This window comes from Jaculus jaculus, chromosome 8, assembly GCF_020740685.1.
Source record: "Jaculus jaculus isolate mJacJac1 chromosome 8, mJacJac1.mat.Y.cur, whole genome shotgun sequence".
Classification (NCBI taxonomy): Eukaryota; Metazoa; Chordata; class Mammalia; order Rodentia; family Dipodidae; genus Jaculus; species Jaculus jaculus.
In genome coordinates, this window is record NC_059109.1 from 99407990 (window position 1) to 99428095 (window position 20106).

Here is a 20106-nt window from a genome sequence, read left to right on the forward strand (position 1 = left end):
GAAAACTGAGAAGGCATTTGTAAAGTATTAATCAAGCATTACTACCATTGTCTCTTCTCTCAACCTGAAACTTATTGGTGTCCCTGCTGTTTCTGATATTGCTGCCTGGTTACCCACTCACCAGGATCTCAAACCTCCAAGCATGCATAAGGCCACCAGTGTTTAAACAGGGATGGGGGAAGAGAGGCAGAAAAGAGAATGCATGCCAGGGCCTCCAGCCTCTGCAAATGAATACCAAATGCAAGTGCCACTTTGTGCATCTGGCTTTATGTGGGTCCTGGGGAATGGAACCTAAATCCTTTGGCTTTGCTGGCAAGTGCCTTAACCACTAAGCCATCTCTCCAACCCTCAACTCTTTGAACCCTAGCATAAGCCTGCCTCTCCAGGGCAACTCCTCATCCCAATTTCCAGCACTTTCTTAATAGAGCCAGTAACACAAAATTTCTGTAACAGCATGGCTTTCTACTCCGGTACCCCCTGAGTCAGGACCAGAGGCTGGCCATGCTTCAGGTAGTGCCCAGGCCTTTGCGCTGTCCAGATTGCTATGGAGTAGAGGAGGGGACTGAAGTGAGCAAGGGGACTATAGGATACAGATCCCAGTGTAGTGTGGAAACCACACTCTAACCCCATCACCCTTCACTCACACCCATGTCAAGACTTCGATCCAAGGGCTTTGCTGTACTGATCTCCCAGTACTTGGAGGCTGGCATGGCAAGGCCTGGGCACCTAAGACCAGGAGTTGCTCAGTCCTCTTCCCTTAGCATGGTGCAGGCCCTTCTGTAACTATTTAGCACAGAAGCTCCAGATTCCCACTGCTCACACAAAGAAGCCCCTGGACCAGGAGAATGTGGGACTAAAGTCACACGAAGATCGAAGTGGCTTTTACTTAATGCCCCTTAGTAATACCCCTGAGGTGTGGCTAATCACTCAAGCCCCAGTTAGACAGAGCTCCCTTCTTTGTCCAGTGGCCACCAGAGCTGAGGAGGTGGTGGAACAGCACTGGAGTACCAGGAAGCAGTAGGTTTCACACCTACTTTGAGAGCTGCTAATACTCTCACCGAAAGACCCATGCTTGTGTCTGCCCCAGGGGACAGCTCCTCTTGGTTCCTCCTCTTGGGCCCACCAGCCAGATGGAGGAGTCCCAGTAGAAGACCAGACGAGACTGTGGTGCCGGGCAACACGTTGGTTTTAATGGCATTGACATCCAGGTGTCACACATCAGTTCTGCTTGGCAACTCCAGGGGTAAGAGGCTGCCCGCCTGGCTGGGCTGGGCCATGCCGTGAGCTTGCAGTCTGCTCAGCAGCCTCTGAGAACTCACCACCCAGTTCTGCTGCTTTCTGACCCCTCCCACCCCACTGAGAAAAACAATTGCACTGATTGACATAGATCCTAAGTGTCCCGGCCTCCCAGAACACCCTGGTCTGTCAGCGTTGAGGGCTTTGGCGTCTCTTCAAGGTGGTCCAGGGCCGCTCCTGGGAACAGTGTTTATCAAATGTGACAAAGGTTCTTTTACAGACTGGGGGTCTGGAAGATTTATTTCTGTGTCTCTAAAAGACTTGTCCCCAGTGGCTTCTTTCAGAGCTACTGGAAGTTGGGCCTGGACAACGCTGTGTTGGTTGGTTTATTTCTAAGGAATGTGTAAGGCATTTTGGTAAGTTGAACAGTTTGCAGGAGACTCAGACAGAGGTGCCCTCCTTTGAGCTGGTACCGTCCTGTGAAAAAAGCAAGCATGTGAAAGAAAAGCCGGGCAAGGAACCAAGGCATAGCAATTCAGCCCATGCCTGGAGTCAACAGCCCTGCTGCAGTACACCCTTTAGGCTCCTCCAGGTACATGAGTAAAAGCAATCCCACCTGTCTGGAGACCCACAGCTAACTCCAGGGGCTGAGGAACAGATGGATAGGAATTGGTAGGACCTGACACTAGAAGGCCAGGAGTTGAGTATGGCTGAGAACCTGTGGCCCTGTATGTAGGGGGTTGGGGACCCACAAAGGCTCTAAGAGAGTAAGGACAGCCTAGTCGTGAGGGGTCAACTCCCTCCCACTCCACTGAGGACTAGTGCTTCCCTGAGTGCTGGGCCATGGGCTGATGGCCATGTTGGAAGTCTCTATCCCCACTGTCCCTACTTCCCTGGGGCTCTTAGGTATCATACCCAGCACTCCAAACAGCTGTAACTCGTGCCTACTCTACTGGGGGCCAAAGCCAGTGTGAGCCAACCCACGAGGTATGGGAGTCTGCCTTTCAGTCCAGCATGCATTAAGTACTCACTGTTTTCTCCAACTGTTCTTGCAACTTCTTAACTGTGTCCTTCTCTTTTGCCAGCTGCTCCTGGGTTGTCTTCAAAAGCTCCTGTAGTTTGGTAGCTGCATGCCCCAGGTCACTAGTTAACCTCTTTTCTTTTTCTAGTCTTTCCTGTGGGTCAAAGGGGGTCAAGCACTTGTTTGATACCAGCCGGAAGACCCTTAGCTATGTCCATGGGCTTCCTCTATATCCCGTATATCCCCTTCCTCCAAAGGGTCAGCCCGTGACCATGAGAACAGTCTCCTTTACACTGCCCAATGTGAAGACCAACATACAGACACACAGGTAGCATCTAAGTTCCAGAAACAGGATGTCAAGTTTTACACTGAATTTAAATGGCCACGCTGATCCATAGCTATGATGTGATTCAGTGCCCTCCCACCAGATGAGATAAGGGAAGCCAGTGCTTGGGATGGACTTAGTTCTTACCTCTCCAAGGCCAAGAGTATCCATAGCCTTGGAGCTGATCCCATGTTCTAAGCCCCCACCCCAGCTCCATGCTCTACCTTGAGCTGTGTAGCCTCCTCTGTTCTAGAAGACTCCAGAGGGTCAGCAGCACGGAGCTTTTCCAACTCCTCTTGTAACCGACATGCTGTGCTCTGAGCCTTTTTTAAAGAGGAGACAGGTCTGGGTGAGATGCCAAGTCAAACCTGGCTAAGCCCATCTAAGAAGCAGCAGCTCAGGCCAAAGCAGGCTGGATATGGGCAAGGAGCCAGGACACAGCACATGAGCATCCTGCCCTCAGGAGCCCCAAGGATGCCGATGCCTGTGAGCCTCAACACTTGTACCCATCTACTGGGGCCCTACATTCGCTTATCCCAGATGCCTGGTAGGGAAGCTGAGGAGGGCAGGGACAACTAGCAAGCCCCATGGAGATACCCTTAAAGTTGATGAGGGTTAAGGGCCTGACCTCCTCAAACTCAGCAGTGAGCTTCTGCCGCCGCATCTGCTCATCCTCCAGGATGGCTTCCGTCTGCTCCAGCTGTGTTTTTAGCTGTATGGAGATAGCACAAATATGACTGGAGAGTCTGGTGAAAGGTCAAGGACAAACCCAGGCCATAGGCTCCACCTTTTAGCTTTAGGGCCCCTTGGCCTTTCTCTGTCCTAGCAAGTCATTCCCAATACTCCCTCGAGTGGGGAGGTGTGCCTCAGCCCCAGGAGAAGCAGAAGGCTGGAGAAGAGATGTTGAGGGAAGTGCTATAACTTCAGGAGCCTCTAGCAGGACATAGGACAGCAAAGATGCTTTAGAGCCATGAGACAAGCTGCAAGCGCATAGCAGTGACTGGTGACAGGCCTCTGCCTCCAGGCAGCTGCTATTTGGTAGCTGTTGCTTTGGTCAAAACCCTGTGGAGCAGATGTCCTGCTCCAATGTCCCAGGCAAAGGACATAACCAGAGTCAAGTCCCCTTCTGTGGTGGCAGGCCTAATCTAAGGCTGTTCCCTTGGCCTGGCAGGCAAAGACCCCAAATTATAGGTCACTCCTGAAGTCCCTCCCTTGATGTGAGGGCCAAGTGGCCTGGCCTTCCTGCCTATCCACCTGCCCTTTGCTCTGCAATATCTCACACCCCGGGTGCCCCTAATCTAGGTAGAGCAGGATGGGGAAGGTGGCTTCAGTGAGGACTGGAAGCACGTGTACAGTTTAGTCAGTACAGGGCTGCCCACCCTGCAGACCACCTGACACAGTTAGTAATGCTTCTAAGGACCAGCTCACCACCCTAACCTTCATAGGGTCCTGCTCGGCTGGGGGGACATCTGGGGACCCAGCCATGTCACCATCCTCTACGTGGCTCTTCATGTCACTCAACTGCTGCCTGACCTGAAACAGGGAGGAGTGGGTTTGTGCAAATACACAGCTGGCGGCAGCATGCAAATGTGTGCATGTGCATACATGCACGCACATGTATGTACACAGAAACAGATCCCCTGAGAGGACCCAACTTCAAAGCCCCTTACCAGTTTGCCACCTGTGACCTATATCCAAAGTCTGCCTCTATGCAAGAGGGCCAGATCCACAGCTGTACTCTTAAGAATAATAGGCCTTGATGCCAACAAAGCTCTGGACCAGTGAGAGCCCCACATGCTACTAAAGAGAACTGGTTGGGCACCACCTCCTTGACATATGGTGGCCCCAGTGGATGTAGATCACAAAGCCACACAGTCCAAATAGAGAAGACAAACAGCTGATATGCCACACCCAGTTCTTCAAGAACAGTCTCTGGCTCAGAGCCCTTTCTTGGGTCCAGACAAGCTGACGTGATGCCATTATGTCCCCTTCTCTGAACTCTGAACAATGTTAGGGACAAGTGACATGTGGCCCTGAAGGGCAGTTAGAGCCTTGTGGGTTTGCTTGGGAAGGGTTCTAGTCACAAAGCCTGGATATAGAGTCCAGACATCTCTTCAGAGAATCTGGGTGGCCTCAGGCTCCATTTCAGCAGCCCTTCTGCAAGGGCCATCCCATGCCTGCCCACTCAAAAGTCCTTACCAGCAGGAGGCAAATGGCACACTTGAAAGACACAAGAAACCCTAGGAGGCTTCATGCATGCCTTGCCTAGACTGTACCTACTGCTAGCCCAACACACCAGACCCTGTCTCTCAGAAGCCTAAATGTTGACTACTTCAAGATTCTCAGAAAGACAGATCACAGGGAACACTGCTGTGGTGCACAGGCTGCTGCCTACAGCCAGGGGTGTGTACAGTGAGACCTCTGGAACAGAGGGAGGGCTCTATACTGGCCAAGCACCTGGGGTGTAGGATGAAAGCCGGTGGCTGTAAAAAAAGGCCCTTTGGACAGCAGAGTTCCTCACATCTGCCAACAGGACTATCTGTGCCCCCAGTGTTCGGCAGACAAGTAACATCTTGTATGCCTGTGGATAGGTCTGAAATGGCTGAACTGTCACTGAGGCCAGGAAAACCCGCAGAAGGCAAGGACTTGCTCAGAGTCATAAGACAACAGGTGGCCAGGATAGGAGAGGAACCCTCCCTCCCCCACCCAACTTCCTGATCTTGTGATGCAAGAAATTTTCAAGTCCCTAATGCTCGTAGAGAATGAAATGACCTAAAAACCATCATCTTAGGAGGACCCAGGCTTCCTGGAAGATGAAATGGAGCATGTGCACTCTGTCCCCCAGAGCTTATAAGCCTATCTCCAAGTTGTTTTGTTTTGTTTGGTTTTTGGTTTTTCGAGATAGGGTCTCATCCTGGTCCAGGTAGACCTGGAACTATGCAGTCTCACAGTAGACGTGAATTCGTGGTGATCCTCTTACCTCTGCCTCCCAAGTGCTGGGATTAAAGGCGTGAGCCACCATGCCTACCCTAACTCTGAGTTTTGAGCAAACCTGCAAAGGCCCAGTGAATCCTTTCCTACTTGGGTAGCACACCCCTCTGCTTAGTTGTGGAATCTTTAAGTATATGTGAAAACACAACCAGTAAATTCATGAAAACACAACCAGTAAATTCATCTCTCTTACTTACATACACACACACACACACACACACTCTTCCCCCCCTCCCCGCCCCCACCTGGGACACAAGACCACCTACCAGGGCAAGTTCATTGCTTTGTTTCTGGGCTTCACTCTTGGCTGCATCCAGCTGAGACTGAGATTCTAATAGAAGTTGCCTCAACTTCCATTGAAAACATCCAGGTGATGGAGAAAAGGGAGAGAAGAAAAGAAAACCAGTTTCCATGAGTCAGCTGCTAAACACATCTATTTTCCCCAAGTGAGGGAGTTTTGAACGAAGTAGGCCAAGCTTTCCATAGCTACAAGTCCTTTTGGAAGATTTAGAAAGGATGGCACTCCCTGCACTACTGTCTCTCGTTAAAGAGCAGCAGTGCATGATTAAGGAAAAACGGAAGTCCTCAAGTCAGAAGCAGTATCAGGTTGAAACCCAGCTCAGTTGGAAATGATGGCAGTAAGCCAAAAGAGAAAGCCGGTGCCAAGGAGCACACTTGAGTATGAGGCGCCACTCCCAGCCAGCACTGTGTCCGCCCTGCATGGAGACTGTCTTTGTAAACCTCCTTGAAATATACCTAAGGACTGGTGGCCCAGGGGTGTCTGTGGGGTTTCAGGCTGAAAGCTAGCTTATAATTTCAAAGTTTCTGCAGATAAGAGCTGCTCCCAAAGTGCAAAGGGGCCAGTGGAGAGGAACCAGACTCCAATAGGGAGGGGCAACTCAGGACCAGGACAGTGGACCTTGAACCTGGGAATGGATGGACTCACCCCTGCAACCTCCTTGGCATAGTTCTGGCACTCAGTGCTGGCAGCTGCCATGTGCTTCTCCAGCTCTGCCTCCAGGAGTGAGGTGTGCTCCCTCACCTGGACAGGAATGGACATGCATGCCTGTCAGAGCCTCTCACTGGCCAACAGGGGCTCTAACTACAGGTAGCAGGAGTGATAGATGTCAGGTTAGGATTGCCCAGGATGAGCAAAGGCCTCTGGGGGCAAACTGTACTGGGTAAACCAAGGCCAACAAGAAAACAGTCCTTGGCAAGAGAACCCTTTACTAAAAATGACAATGGAACCCAACATATCCTGAGTCATGCAGGGACAACTCTTAGATGTACTTGCAAAGCTAGCTATGGGTGGTAGGGTAGAGAAAATACCTCTGCCTAGGCAAGGACTGTCATGGTGTTTCAGACAGTGGGTCCACTCAAGCACATTCTTCAACTTTGAAGGTCACAACCAACCCCATTGCTGGCCAGGGCTGCACAGGCCCATGGCGCCCAGGCCCCTGTGGCTGTGAAACCTCACTAAGGCCAAATAGAAGATCTCTTGCTCAGAATCTTTTCACACAGGTGGTCCACATCTGTAATATCTCAGCATCACTCACAGGGCAAGCAGCAGCAGCTCTGAGAATAGAGGCCCACGTACCTGATCTGAGCTTTCAAGTTCTCCTTTCAGCTTCTCCACAATGTCTTCAAGATGCTTCACTGTGACCCGTGACTACAAAGCAAGGGCAAAATCCCACCCGGCATGAGAATTTCAGGGATGACTCCCAGGACCAGCCTCATCTCAGGGGCCTGCCCAGGCCATGCCACTGGGCCCCAGGGAAGTGCACAGGTCCACCATACCTTCTGGAGCTCCTCCTCAGCAACGCCCACCTTGGCTTTCCACACTCGCTCCTCCTCCTCGACACTTTTCTGCAGGTCTCTGAGCATGCCCTCCTGGAAGGGGCAGACACTGAGCAGGTCCTTCCCTCCTTGGCCTGCTCTATGTGAACATGCATCTTCCTGTGCCTTGATACCTTTGTGGGGACTGACTAGTACCTTTCAGTCAGACTGGGTATTACAGGGCAAGGAAGCTGGCCAGGCACAAATGCTGGCTACAGGGCCATGGCAGGAAATGAGTCTTGAGACTCCAAAAGTCTTCTAGGACACTCTGCACTATGGGACTTTGCCACAGCACTGACTCCATCATTGTCCCAGAATGAAGGGCAGGCACAAAAGCAGAGAATGCTGGAGCTAGTATGCCTCTTGGAATTAGAGAGATGGCCCAAGCCTACTTTGTTTTTCCCATGACTGCCTATCCAGCCACATTTCTTGTAACCATCTCTCCAGCTCCATACAACTTGACCTTCTTTCTAGCTTAGGAACAGAGACTTACACCCCGTTTGGCATCTGGCCAAATAAATATAGACACACTTGCTTTGAGTTCAAAGCCAGCCTGAAACTACAAGTGAATTCGGGTCTGCCTGGGCTAGAGCAAGACACTACCTCAAAAAAGCAAGAAAGAAGCTGGGCCTTTAATCCCAGCACTTGGGAGGCGGAGGTAGGAGGATTGCCATGAGTTCAAGGCTACCCTGAGACTCCATAGTGAATTCCAGGTCAGCCTGGACTACGGTGAGACTTTACCTCAAAAAACCAAAAAAGAAAAAGCATGAAAGAGGGCTGGAGAGATGACTTAGAGATTAAGGCATTTGCTCACAAAGCCAAAGGACCCAGGTTCAATTCCCCAGGACCCATGTAAGGCAGATGTACAAGGTGGCACATGCATCTGGAGTTCATGTATAGCGGCTGAAGGCCCTGACCCACCTGTTCTATCTATCTGCCCCTTTCTCTCTCACACACTCTCCCTCAAATAAATAAATAAAAATTTTAAAAAGTTTTAAAAAAAAAGCAAGCATGAAATACAGTGATGGTATCTCCTGCCCCACAGACCCCAAAGCTCTCTTTTTTGGCAAACCCTGGAGACATGGAGCCACAGCAGCCCCCAAAGGTGTCCCTGGCTGCTCACCGTCTCTGCCAGGATTGTGCGGTACTGGTCACATTCGGCCTGCAAGGTGCTCTGGGTTTCCTCGGCCTCTCTCAACTTGGAAACTATGTCCTGCATAGAAACAGGTGGTTAGCCCCTTCTCTCAGCTACCCACAGGAAGGACTGGGCACCCGCTCTCCTGATGGGCAGGATGGCTCAGGTGCCTGAAAGCCTCACTTACGGAGGGTGGCTCGGGAGTAGCAGATGGCTTCTTCAGTAGTTCAGAGCCCTTCTCCCTGACTTCCTGCAGCCACTCAGCATAATTCTGCAAAGAAACAGGCATGATGGGGCTATGTTGCTTCCTGGAGCAGTGAGGCTGCTGGGAGCTGTCCTCCACCTTACCTGGTGTGCTGAGACAGGGAGCTCTGGGAGCAGAGTCAACAGGGTCTCCTTGGTCTGGGACTCAGTAAGGCGGAGCTGTCTCTCAGACTCCTCCTGGAGAGATAGGAGAGAAGGGCAACACTCAGCCTCTGTCCCAGCAAGGGCATATCCTTGGCTCTTCCAGGACACACAGGACTAGAGAGGCTGGCCTGTTCACCCCCAGCTTGTGCAGATGCACCTAACATGGCATGCAAGTTCTACGAGCTCTCTCCAGCTCTGAATGTGCATGAACACAGCTGCTGTCTCCAACTAGGATTGGAAAATGGTTAGAAAATGTGTGGCCTTCATGTTTTCAAAGCAGGTGCCCTTATGGCAGTTAGTATGAAGATGGAGAAACAGGGCACTAGGGTTAGGGTCAGTGGCAGACAGGAAAGGCAGCTGGAGAAGCTCACCCCCAATGAGCCTGTAGGGAAGGAGGAACAACTTCCCACCAGACAGACAAAGAGACCATGGGAAGCTGTCCAAGGCTTGACTCTAATACCCCACATTGTGTCAGGCCTGACACCTCCATTAATCTTCCAGGAGGAAGCCAAGGGCCCCCACTCAAAGCATGACAGATGAGAAAGAGCCTGACCTGTGAAGCAAAGCCCAGGACCACAGTGCCACCTGTGGAGTGGCTGCAGGGGACTTAGGCTTGAAACAAAATTTCGCCTAATAATCTGAGACCATCAGACAGTGCCCATCCACTGTCTGCCCTTCACCATCTGGGCATGGCCTGAGACCCAAGTGGCATTAGCAGCTTTCAGTGGCTTGAAGTGATGGAGAGGCACTCCAATTAGGGATGTGTAGAGTGACACTGGCAGTGGACACCTAGCCTGATGACAGGACCCTGGGCTATACAAGTGCACTTTTGGCTCCCTAGTTACCCAGAGATTGACAAAGCCTGCCAAGAATCCCTACCTAGTGGCTTGCACTCAGACCACCCAGCCCTGATAGCTGAAAGTAAACCACACAAGATGCAAGGCTATCTTCTCCTTCTAGCCACCTGTGTGGCCACAACCGTCAGGTGACATCTCTGGTCACAGTTTCTAAATTTGCCAGAGTTCTGAAGTCACTGCTAGGGTTACAAAGTCTAAGATTCCAGGCATATGATTACAGCTCTGACAAAATGATGCTTCAGGCTCTTTCCCAAGCCCTCCTGATGCTCTCAGGCTTCTTGGGAGTATCTTACAGGTCACCATAAAGTTTTTCTTAAAAACAAAACAAAACTGAGACTGGTAGTTAGGTTACTTGGCCCTAAAGTCTAATGACCTGCGTTCAATTCCCCAGTACCCATAGAACACCAGATCTACAAAGTAGAATATGGGTCTGGAGTTTGTTTGCAATAGCTAGAGGCCCTTGCACATTCTCTCTATTTCTCTCTGCCGGGCATGGTGGCGCACTCCTTTAATCCCAGCACTGGGGAAACAGAGGTAGGAGGATTACTGTGAGTTCAAGGCCAGCCTGAGACTACATAGTGAATTTCAGTTCAGCCTAGACTAAATCAAGACCCTACCTCAAAAACAAAACAAATAAACAAAAAACTACAACCCAGGCAGTCAGGCTTTGCAAGCAAGTGCCTTTAACTGCTGAGCCATCCCTTGAGTCCAACCATGAACCTTTTGTTATGGGCACAGAAATTCCTTTTGTGTGAGTGATACTAGGAGGAGATAGTGTTTCACAAGGGACATTAATGTGTGTGAGGAGGTATGGGCAAGTACTTTAGTAGCCATCCCTGCTGGCTACGTCTCCTAGTCAAAGATTCCATGCTGGCTCCTGGTCAGCCCAGGGCTCAGGGGGGGGTTATAAAGACTTTACCTACGTGCATACCACTAAGATGTCCTCCCTTCTGAGCTTTTTTAGAAAGTGCTCTCATAAAACTACTGGGCCATGATTTCAGTGGGCCAGGCAGGAGGATTCAAAGTAGCCCAGAATGAAAACAACATAGACAGAATCTAGGAATCTGTGTAACTCAGGCTAAAAGAGGGCTCAGCTGCAAAAAAGCAATCAAGGGTACCCATTTTTTCCCTCCATCTTCAGGAAAGGTGAAAAGGAAGAAAAGGGAGTTAGAGAAAGAAAATGAGAATCCTGTGGGACACCGAGTACACATATAGGAGATGCTCTGCGGCCAAGGCTGTTCTGGCCGTGGTTTCTGAGTTTCATGAAGTTTGCTGAACCAGGCAGGTGCTGCTGATCCAGTCTTTGCCTGACTAGCAGAGTCTGAAGACAGCTGGGATTCTGACCTTGGCCTGGGTGACGGAACGCAGCTTTTCCTCACAGGCTCTCTCGGCCGAGGCCAGTGCCTCCATGGCCTTCCAGTTCTTCTCTCGGAGGTCCTGGAAGGAGAGATAAAGTCAGTGGTCCATACTGTCAGTCATAGCCACAGGCTCCACAGCTCACTTCAAGCTGGTCTCAACCGAGGCTGAGACTTTCCCTCACCTCTCAAAGCCCTGCACAGGACCTGCCAGGGCCAAAGTACTGCTCTTTCCTAGGTTATGTGGCTTCTCCTGGGTAGCACTCAACAGTAGGCCCAGGAACCATGACCCAATACAGAAGTGCTCAAGGTATAGTGTGAAGAGGCAGGTGCCCTTTCAGGAAAGACTGGTCTGAGAGAAGGAGAGGCCAGCCTGTCTCCTGTGGGGGAAGTCCTTCCTGCCTCAAAATACCAAGTGTGATGCCCTAGGCTAGCTCTAGCCCCAAGGACTCTCTTGGAGGTTGCAGCCTTGGTCAGGACAAAATTAAGCAACCAGCATGTCCTGGTTGTGGGACAAGGGACAGGCATAGGCATGGGAGATGTAGCCTTGGAGATCTACAGAGGTATGTTACCTGCCCAGCTTCTCTATGTCCAGCCTCCCCTACCCTCATCTGCTCAGGGGGACCACACACGCAGACAAAGACAATGGTACTCAGTATGATGAGTGCTGACCCTGGGGCAGTCTGCCCTGGGACAGATGATGGGCTGTGGATGAATAGAGAGGCAGTAGAGATGCTCAACATGTACTTTGAAAACTTCCAGGGCAAGAGCTGAAAACAAACAAACACTTGCTGTGCACGTACAAGGCTCTGGGTTCAATCGCCAGTACCACCAAAAGAAAAAAACAAATTATTTAACTCCCAGAGCAAGTAACATTGAAAAGGAAGCACATCAGGCCCCTGGGGTTGGGTAGCTTGCACAGCATCTTTCTGGGGGTCTCGGGAGAACCTTTCCCATGGCTCCCTGCTTCTCTCCCCTTCCTCTACCTCAGCTTAGACGCCCTCCACTCACATTGTTCTTCCCTTTTTGCTGTTCAATGGCCTCCTTGAGCTCGCTGGCCTCCTTCTCCAGACATGACACCTGCGACTCCAGCTCCTTGAGGCTAGGGGGATACAGTGTGGTCACTGTCTCGGCCCAGCCTGAGGCTCCATCTTGGTGAAGAGTACCTGAAAGGGCACTCCTCCCACCTAGCCAGGCACAGACTCTTTAGAGAAGCCAGCCCGGCTTCCCAGCTCCTCATTCCACTCACAACAGGGCCAAGGCAGACCCTAAGCAGACATGGGGTCAGCAGAAGGATTTCCTAAACATTCTCTCTTCTAGTAAACAGAGCTAGATCCCATTAGCCTAGGTCCTGCCCTGCCATCAACAGAACTTGTGGGCTGGCCCTTCGCTACGGTCCCTGTAGGCCTCAAAACTAAGCTAAAGACTCATGCTAGTGCTGTCAGCTTACCCGCCCCATCTCACTCAACTGATGAGGTGCCATTCCCCATCTTTTCTGCGTCTTTCCCACCCAACCTCTCTATCCCACAAGTGAAGCAGTAAAGCTGCTTCAAAGGTATCCTTAAGGTTCTAAGGAAGAGCTGGAAAATGGGACACCTTAATGTGATACCTTCTGCATGAAGATGTAGAAAAGACGGCAACAGCCAGGGGCATGTGACATCTATAGTCCAGAAGCAGTCAATGGTGGCCTAAACTGGCAACTCAAACACTCTGAGGTGTAAGGAGAAGCCTGGCAGAGGGGAATTACTACCAGCCTAGGGAAGATGGGCTTTAGTTGCCAGTGACAGCCAGAGGGGAACACAGGTACCTTTATTTCTTCTGGGAGGCCATGGTCCAAGGCTTTTTGAGACCACTATTATAACACACACTAACACTAACCATAAAGGCTGTGTGACCCAAGCACGGTAACTCTCCTGACCAACATGACTGATTACCAACTTGGCCTGTAACAACTTCATATTCAACCAAAATACAGTACTGCTGTCCTTAAAGACACGAACTGATTTTTTGGGCATTAGTTTCAGGACCATAGAACTTTGACCCCACCTTCAAAGCTCCATTGGGACCCCTCAAGTATCCCTCCCTCCAATCCCTACATTACACAAGCGTCTCTTTAGCAAACCACCCCCAGAGCATGCCCAGAAGCCCTGAAAAAGCAGACTATGCAGGCTGGTGGAAAGACACACAGATCACCTCTTAGGCATTTGCTGCCAAGTTCCAGCACATTTGGGGCTGATGCTCCTCCCTATCCCAGAATAGGATGGCCCTGCCCAGGCAACTTACAGATAAACTAAACTGAGAAGGAAATAAACCAGTTTATGCTAGGCATAGTCCCATGATGCAAGGAAAAAAAATTTAAATATTATTTGCAACATGATTTAATTTTCCTAGCAATTCACTCTGTAATTAAAAATGAAAAAAGAAAATTATTTTTTGTTTTGAGACCAAGCCTTAACTTTTGATCTTCCTGCTTCAGCCTTCCAAGTATTGGCTTTAAAAACTTGCTCTTAAAATATAAGAGCAAAAAAAACTGAACACATTTTCCCTACTCTGATAAATATCACAAGGAGAAACAAAGTTTACCAGTGCATTCTCGGATACCTAGCCTGGGCTAGGTTCTGGGTCTTCCTCAAATGGGTCACTGGTTTCCTCCTCAGGTCCCCTAACTAAAGAACACAACAGATGCCAAGGACATGGGCTATGGCCTGGGGAAGTGAATCTGCTCAGAAGATGATGGGGGACAGATCTTTGGCAACAATGCCAGAATAAAGAATCCTGGTGGAACAAGGCATGGTGGCGCGCTACTTTAATCCCAGAACTCGGCAGGCAGAGGTCGAAGGATTGCCAAGAGTTCAAGGCCACCCTAAGACTACAAAGTGAATTCCAGGTCAGCCTGAGCTGGAATGTACCTTGCCTAGGGGGAAAAAAAAGCAAATAAACAAAAAAACAACAACAAAAACAAAGAATCCTGTTGGCTGATAACACATCCTGTGTGTGCAAGAAGATGGACACCATCTTCTACCCTCTCCCTCCCTCACATGGCTGCTCTGGGGGTCCCTGCCCTGGCAGCTAGGACTTACTTCCTGAGCCTATGGCCATCTGCTCCAGAGGTACTGATCATAAAATTCCAGTCCCTGACTTGAGTTACACCACCCAGGCATTCTGACCTTAGCAACATTGCAAATGACAGTCTCTGATCATGGCCTACCACAGGGCTGCTGACACTGAAGAGAAATAGTCTGGCCAGCCATTAAGTCACCTCACAGACAAAGTTGAAGAGCCCTGCATTGTGGTCAGCTCTGAACTGCTCTAGTGTGCCCAAACCTGTGCTCCAACAAAAATGGTAAGTCACAATCATGTCCTCATTTGACTCACTATCAGTCCTTAAAGTTCCCCAGCTTGCAGACAGAGCGAACCTTTGGATCAACCAGTCCTTCCATTGGGAAATAATAGACGGATGGATGGCAACTGGCAAGTCTTTCCCTAACCGAAGAATGTGCCATCCACCACATGTTGAGTTCTGCTCCTTGACAGTGAACTTAAAAGCTCACTATGGTTTCAGTGTGATTTGTCTCTCCAGGCTCCATGCTTTGGAAACCTAGTCCTCAATGTGGTAGTACTAAGAAGCAGTGGGATATTTAAAAGGCAGAGACTAGTGGGAGGTGGTTAGGTCATGGGGGTGTTGCCCTAAAAAGAGACTGCTGGTTTCTTGGAATTAGTTGATTCCTGTGAGAATGAGTTGTTATAAACTTGTCTCTTCCCTGTCCTCTGACTTCCTGTCTCACCATGTAATCTTTCCTTCTTGTACACACACCCACCATGATGACGACAGTCAAAGAGGCCCCTTACCAAAAGCCAAGCACATGACACTGCCTAATCTTGAACTTTTGTCTCCAAAACTTGAGCCAAATAACTACCCCTACGGCCCTTTTTAAATAAGAGTATCCAGCCTCACTTATCTTGATTTAAGCAATAGAAAGCAGACTAATATAGAACTGTGTGCAAGGCTACCTTCTCTCCCATTCAGGCTTGTTTCCTGTTTGTCTAAGTCACTGAAGGAATGGGATAAGAAGGAGGGGGGGGGGTCCTCTAAAAGGAGCTGTTCCCCAGGAAACCTGAGTACCCCAGTAAAAAAAAAAAACAGCTCCCACGCGCCATAGCCACTCTGAGCTGAAGCTGAAGAAAGCGGGAGGGCAGCACCTGCACTGACAACTTACCGAGTCTGCTGCTGGTCTGTCTCAGCTCGGTTGGCCTGGAAGGAGACACAAAGCTCAATTTGCACAAGACTCAGGAGGAGAGGGCTTTTGCTCAATGGAGCCCACCCTCTCCACTTGTCAGCTTGGGAAGGGGCTGACCTGGGTGTCGTGGGCCTGGCCTGCCTCCAGAAGGGCCTCAATGGAGTGGATCCTCTCTGTGAGCTGTGAGTTCTCCATCCTGGCCTCTTTGAGCTGCCCCTGGAGGACATTCAGCTCCTCACACTTGCTCTTCACCTCCAACTCAGAGGACTGTAATTTGCTGTGCAGCTCTTTGTAAAAGGGAAATGAGAGTGTCAAGGGCTGGAAACACTCAGCATGGATACCCAGCTGTCACCCCCTCCTCCAACACATACAGGACACCAAGGCTCCCTCCCAGTGATAACAGGTCTTAGGAACTACTTCCAGCCAGGCGTGGTGGCGCACGCCTTTAATCCCAGCACTTGGGAGGCAGAGGTAGTAGGATCACAGTGAGTTCAAGGCCACCCTGAGACTCCATAGTAAATTTAAATTCCAGGTCAACCTGGACTCAAGTAAAACCCTACCTTGAAAAAACAAAAACAAAAAAGAACTACTTTACTTCTGATCAGTGGGGCTTATTAGCTGATGAAGGAAAGCATACCTTGGAAGTGGTATTTCTGAGGGCCACTACGATAAAATGAAATGCCCACAGGCTACTGATGGGATGGGAAGTTTCTGAAGATTAATTTTCTACAAGACTCTGGCTCATATTAGCTGAGACCAGGAGCAGAGGTGGTACTGCCATGTGTACTCACCAACTGAATTCTCCAAGGCCTACCCTGCCTTGGGTGATCTCAGAAGTCCCACAACTCTGGGTTGGTCCTGGTGCCTGGGAAAGCACCCCCCCCCCCCTCCGAGATCTGATCTCAGGCTCAAACCCAGGCTTTGTTAAGCAGCAAGGCAACAGAAATCCAGCATCCCAACTCCTGGTCTCTCTGTTCCAGGCGAGATCTTGCCTTGCCTCTTGCTGGAAACTCTAAACTCACCACTTGCCAAAACTGTCCCCTCTCACAGAACCTCTGTGGTTGGCCCCATGGTCCATTTTCAATCCAGCACCACAGTGTCCCGAAGTCCAAATAAAACTGGTATTCCCCTGACCAAAACTTGCTTGCCACACTTTACCCTTCACAGGGAGGCAGCCTGGGGGACCCTGTTCAGTTATCTAGCCCCACACCATCCTAACCATTGGCTTTCTCATTGCAGAACACTTATTTACCTTGTGCCGTCTATAGGCCAAGTTCATTTCCCTCTCAGAGCCCTTGTTAGCTGGCTTCCAACTGTGAGTCTGGCTCCTCCCATCATTTCCACCTAGTTTAAACATCCTACCCCCTACCTCAGAGAGGCTTACAATGACTAAAGCCACACTTGGTCTTCTAGAGCAGAGGTCAGCTGGCTTCCTGGCCCCTCACCTTTATTCCAATGCCAGGCTCACTGTACATATTGCCTCTGGCTACTATGCTCACAACAGCAGTAGTTGTAACAGAGATCACTTGGATCAGTAAGACAGAGTATATACCATCTGTTCTCCAAAGATTTAAGTCTCTGTCCAAAAGGCTTTGCTGTAACCATGTCCTCGTGACTGCCACTGTTGTTAGCCCAGAGCCCATGTCAGTACCAAGAAGTATAGGGTGAATGACCATCATGCTCTCACCAACAATGTCTGCCCTTAGTCTAACCTTTGTAGGCACTGGCCTGCCTCACATACCCCACCCAATGTTCAACCCTCACAGGCTCCACCATCCTTGCATCCAGTGGACAGTCTGCCTCTGACCCCATGCTCCAGCTGGTCCTGACAGGGCACAGTCCTGGCCCATGGTACTCTGGTTCCACAATGGGACCAGGACAATGAGCAGACTCTCCTGAGCCGTACTGGAATGAACCAATGGACACAGCCCTCACCTGCTAGCCGCTGTTGCTGCTCCTGGGCCTTCTCAGCATCTGCCCGGAGGCTGGCATGGCTGGTCTGTGCACGACACAGTTCCCGGGTGACCTCGTCTAAGCGCTTCTGCAAAGCTTCCTCACTCTCCTTGTGGGATGCCTGGGGAAGGCACAGAGAGAGAAAGGCTATGAGGATCAGCTCAAAGACCGAAGAGGACTATTGCATCCCCATCAGAGCCCTGTAAGATCTTCATGTCTTAAGGCTACAGGATTCTGGGCAAATCCCATCCCAGCCAGCCCCCTTCAATGAGAGGGAACACCTGCCAAGGACCTACACTTACTTCCTACCCACTTTTTTTTCGGGGGGGGGGGGGGAATTCAAGTTCCCCAATGGTGTCTTCAATTCCCTCTCTAAAGGCTAACAATCTGGAGAGCCTCCTGTCTCTATTAATGTATGTCTACACACAAACAAGCAGGAAACATGGTCAAGATCACTCATGTCACTTTTAGGTTTTTCATTTAAAAAGATTCAACTAGGGCTGGAGAGATGGCTTAGGGGTTAAGCGCTTGCCTGTAAAGCCTAAGGACCCCGGTTCAAGGCTCTATTCCCCAGGACCCACATTAGCCAGATGCACAAGGGGGTGCATGTGTCTGGAATTCGTTTGCAGTGGCTGGAAGCCCTGGTGTGCCCATTCTCTCTCTCTCTGTCACTCTCAAATAAATAAAAAAATTTTAAAAATATTTTAAAAAAAGATTCAACTACATGAAACTGCCAGTGTTTGACTATATTTGATCATAAAATGGTAATTTCATATAGTTCCATCTGAGTCATGTGGATTTCTATCAATAGACAGGCCACCTCATATTAGAGCACTTCAATGCTAATACTCTCAATCAATGCTCCAAGGAATACCCTAGTTGGTATGTCAAGTACCAAGCAGCATGCCCGCAGGCTGAGAGCCTGGAGCTTGTGTAGTTCTTTTAAGAACCTAATTCTCAAAGGACCAGATCTCTAACTGCAGAATTTACCAGCTTATCTGGGGCACAGCTGGCAAGATAGCTGTCAACAAATGACACTGGTGGACTAAGTAAGGTTCTGAAACATGCCCCAACTCCTCTAACAAGCTAACATTACCCACCTCCCACTTTTCATTCTCTTTTAGGGGAGAGCAGAGGTTTCTCACTGGAAAACCACTACTAGCTGTCTGTCTGCATCTCTCTTTTTTTTTTTTTAATTTAATTTATTTATTTGAGAGCGACAGACACAGAGACAAAGACAGAAGGAGAGAGAGAGAATAGGCGCGCAAGGGCTTCCAGCCTCTGCAAACGAACTCCAGATGCATGTGCCCCCCCCTTGTGCATCTGGCTAACGTGGGACCTGGGGAACTGAGCCTCGAACCGGGGTCCTTAGGCTTCACAGACAAGCGCTTAACCGCTAAGCCATCTCTCCAGCTCATCTCTCTTTTCTTTAGGAAGAGGATCCAGCTCAGACTGTAGTAAGACTGCACATTTTTCCTTCCATGGCCAACATTAATTAAGAGGACGGTTCCAACAATGAACAGACAGGGAACCCACCAACCTTGAGGAATCAAAAGCTTAGAAGCTTTGTTTAATGGAAACCACATGCATACACTTTAGAACCCAAGATGACAATTCTTTTTGCCTGGAAGAAAGTAATCAGGCAGCCAATCACATCACATGACTACACAGGCCAGTCTTGTACTAGGCAGGCTGGTGGGGAAACATTGCTGGGCTTGCAAACTTTAATCCATACACTAGGACAAAAAGCCAGGACAAATGTCATCATACCAGTGCCTTCAAAGGGCACTTTGTACTATCTTCCTGTTAAGGCATGGAGGCCATCTCCTGCTGCCTATACTCTGGGACCCCATCAGGAGGCCTTGTCTACCCTGCTCTCTGAAAAGCTGACTTAAGCCACAGGTGAAGAAAGGAAAGAATGGGAAGAGACCCATTAGCAGTTTGGCCTGACAGGGAGAGGACCTGTCTACAGCCTGAGCTATAATCTGATATGCAGACTTCCTGAATGGAAGCTGGCTTTCTGTGCAAGGCCTGCTAGTGCTAGGCACATCTTCACAACCACATTGAAGGAGACACTACTGTCATGCCCAGGCCATAAAGGGCATCAGAAGCCACAGACTGATAGGCTGAATAGCATTCAGTGTGCCCTAGTGTTGACAATATATCCCTCCTTCTGAGGAATAGGCATGCCCTTGGGAAAACAGCTTCCAGGAAATAGCATCTGTGGCCAGTGGACACTAGAGCTGTAGTAGCCCAGTGGGTTCAAGAATTGGAGGACAAGCTGGGCATGGTGGCACAGGCCTTCAATCCCAGCACTCGGGAGGCAGAAGTAGGAGGATAGCCGTGAGTTCGTGGCCACCCTGAGACTACCTAGTGAATTCCAGGTCAGCCTGGACCAGAGGTGAGACCCTACCTCAAAAAAAAAAAAAAAAAGAATGGGAGGACAAACACAGCTTGGGAACTAGATTCAGAGGAACTAATCCTGCCTCTGCCATATCCTGGCTGTGTAAGCTTCAGGTAGTCACTTAACTTCTTTGTTCCTCAAACTTGTGGGTAAATTACAGACCAACAATACTTACCTCATAGAGCTACAGTTACAATTAGCAGAGTTAGTACTTGTCAAGCCCTCATAATCATGTGTAGTAGACCCACTGGATATGAACGACTATGCCTATTAACAAGGCTAAGATGCAGGATTCAAGCCATCACTCATGGCTGCACAGGTAACTGTGGCTGGGCAAGTCCTGGCCC

The 20106-nt window shown here is 49.8% G+C and overlaps 1 protein-coding gene across 1 annotated transcript in view; it reads right to left on the reverse strand.

The window, feature by feature from the left end:
• Positions 1-1168: 1168 nt before the first annotated feature.
• Positions 1169-20106, reverse strand: part of Rrbp1 (ribosome binding protein 1) — an 81990-nt gene continuing 63052 nt past the window's right edge. The window contains exons 8-24 of the mRNA XM_045157786.1: positions 17338-17476; positions 15520-15689; positions 15382-15416; positions 12176-12266; positions 11154-11246; positions 8893-8985; positions 8732-8815; positions 8533-8622; positions 7371-7463; positions 7171-7242; positions 6520-6615; positions 5840-5923; positions 4020-4115; positions 3211-3294; positions 2807-2905; positions 2268-2411; positions 1169-1713 (exon numbers count right to left, since the gene is read on the reverse strand). Of these exons, the coding sequence (XP_045013721.1) occupies positions 1678-1713; positions 2268-2411; positions 2807-2905; positions 3211-3294; positions 4020-4115; positions 5840-5923; positions 6520-6615; positions 7171-7242; positions 7371-7463; positions 8533-8622; positions 8732-8815; positions 8893-8985; positions 11154-11246; positions 12176-12266; positions 15382-15416; positions 15520-15689; positions 17338-17476 (1599 nt within the window). The 3' untranslated portion in view covers positions 1169-1677. The remainder of the gene's footprint in view (positions 1714-2267; positions 2412-2806; positions 2906-3210; positions 3295-4019; positions 4116-5839; positions 5924-6519; positions 6616-7170; positions 7243-7370; positions 7464-8532; positions 8623-8731; positions 8816-8892; positions 8986-11153; positions 11247-12175; positions 12267-15381; positions 15417-15519; positions 15690-17337; positions 17477-20106) is intronic.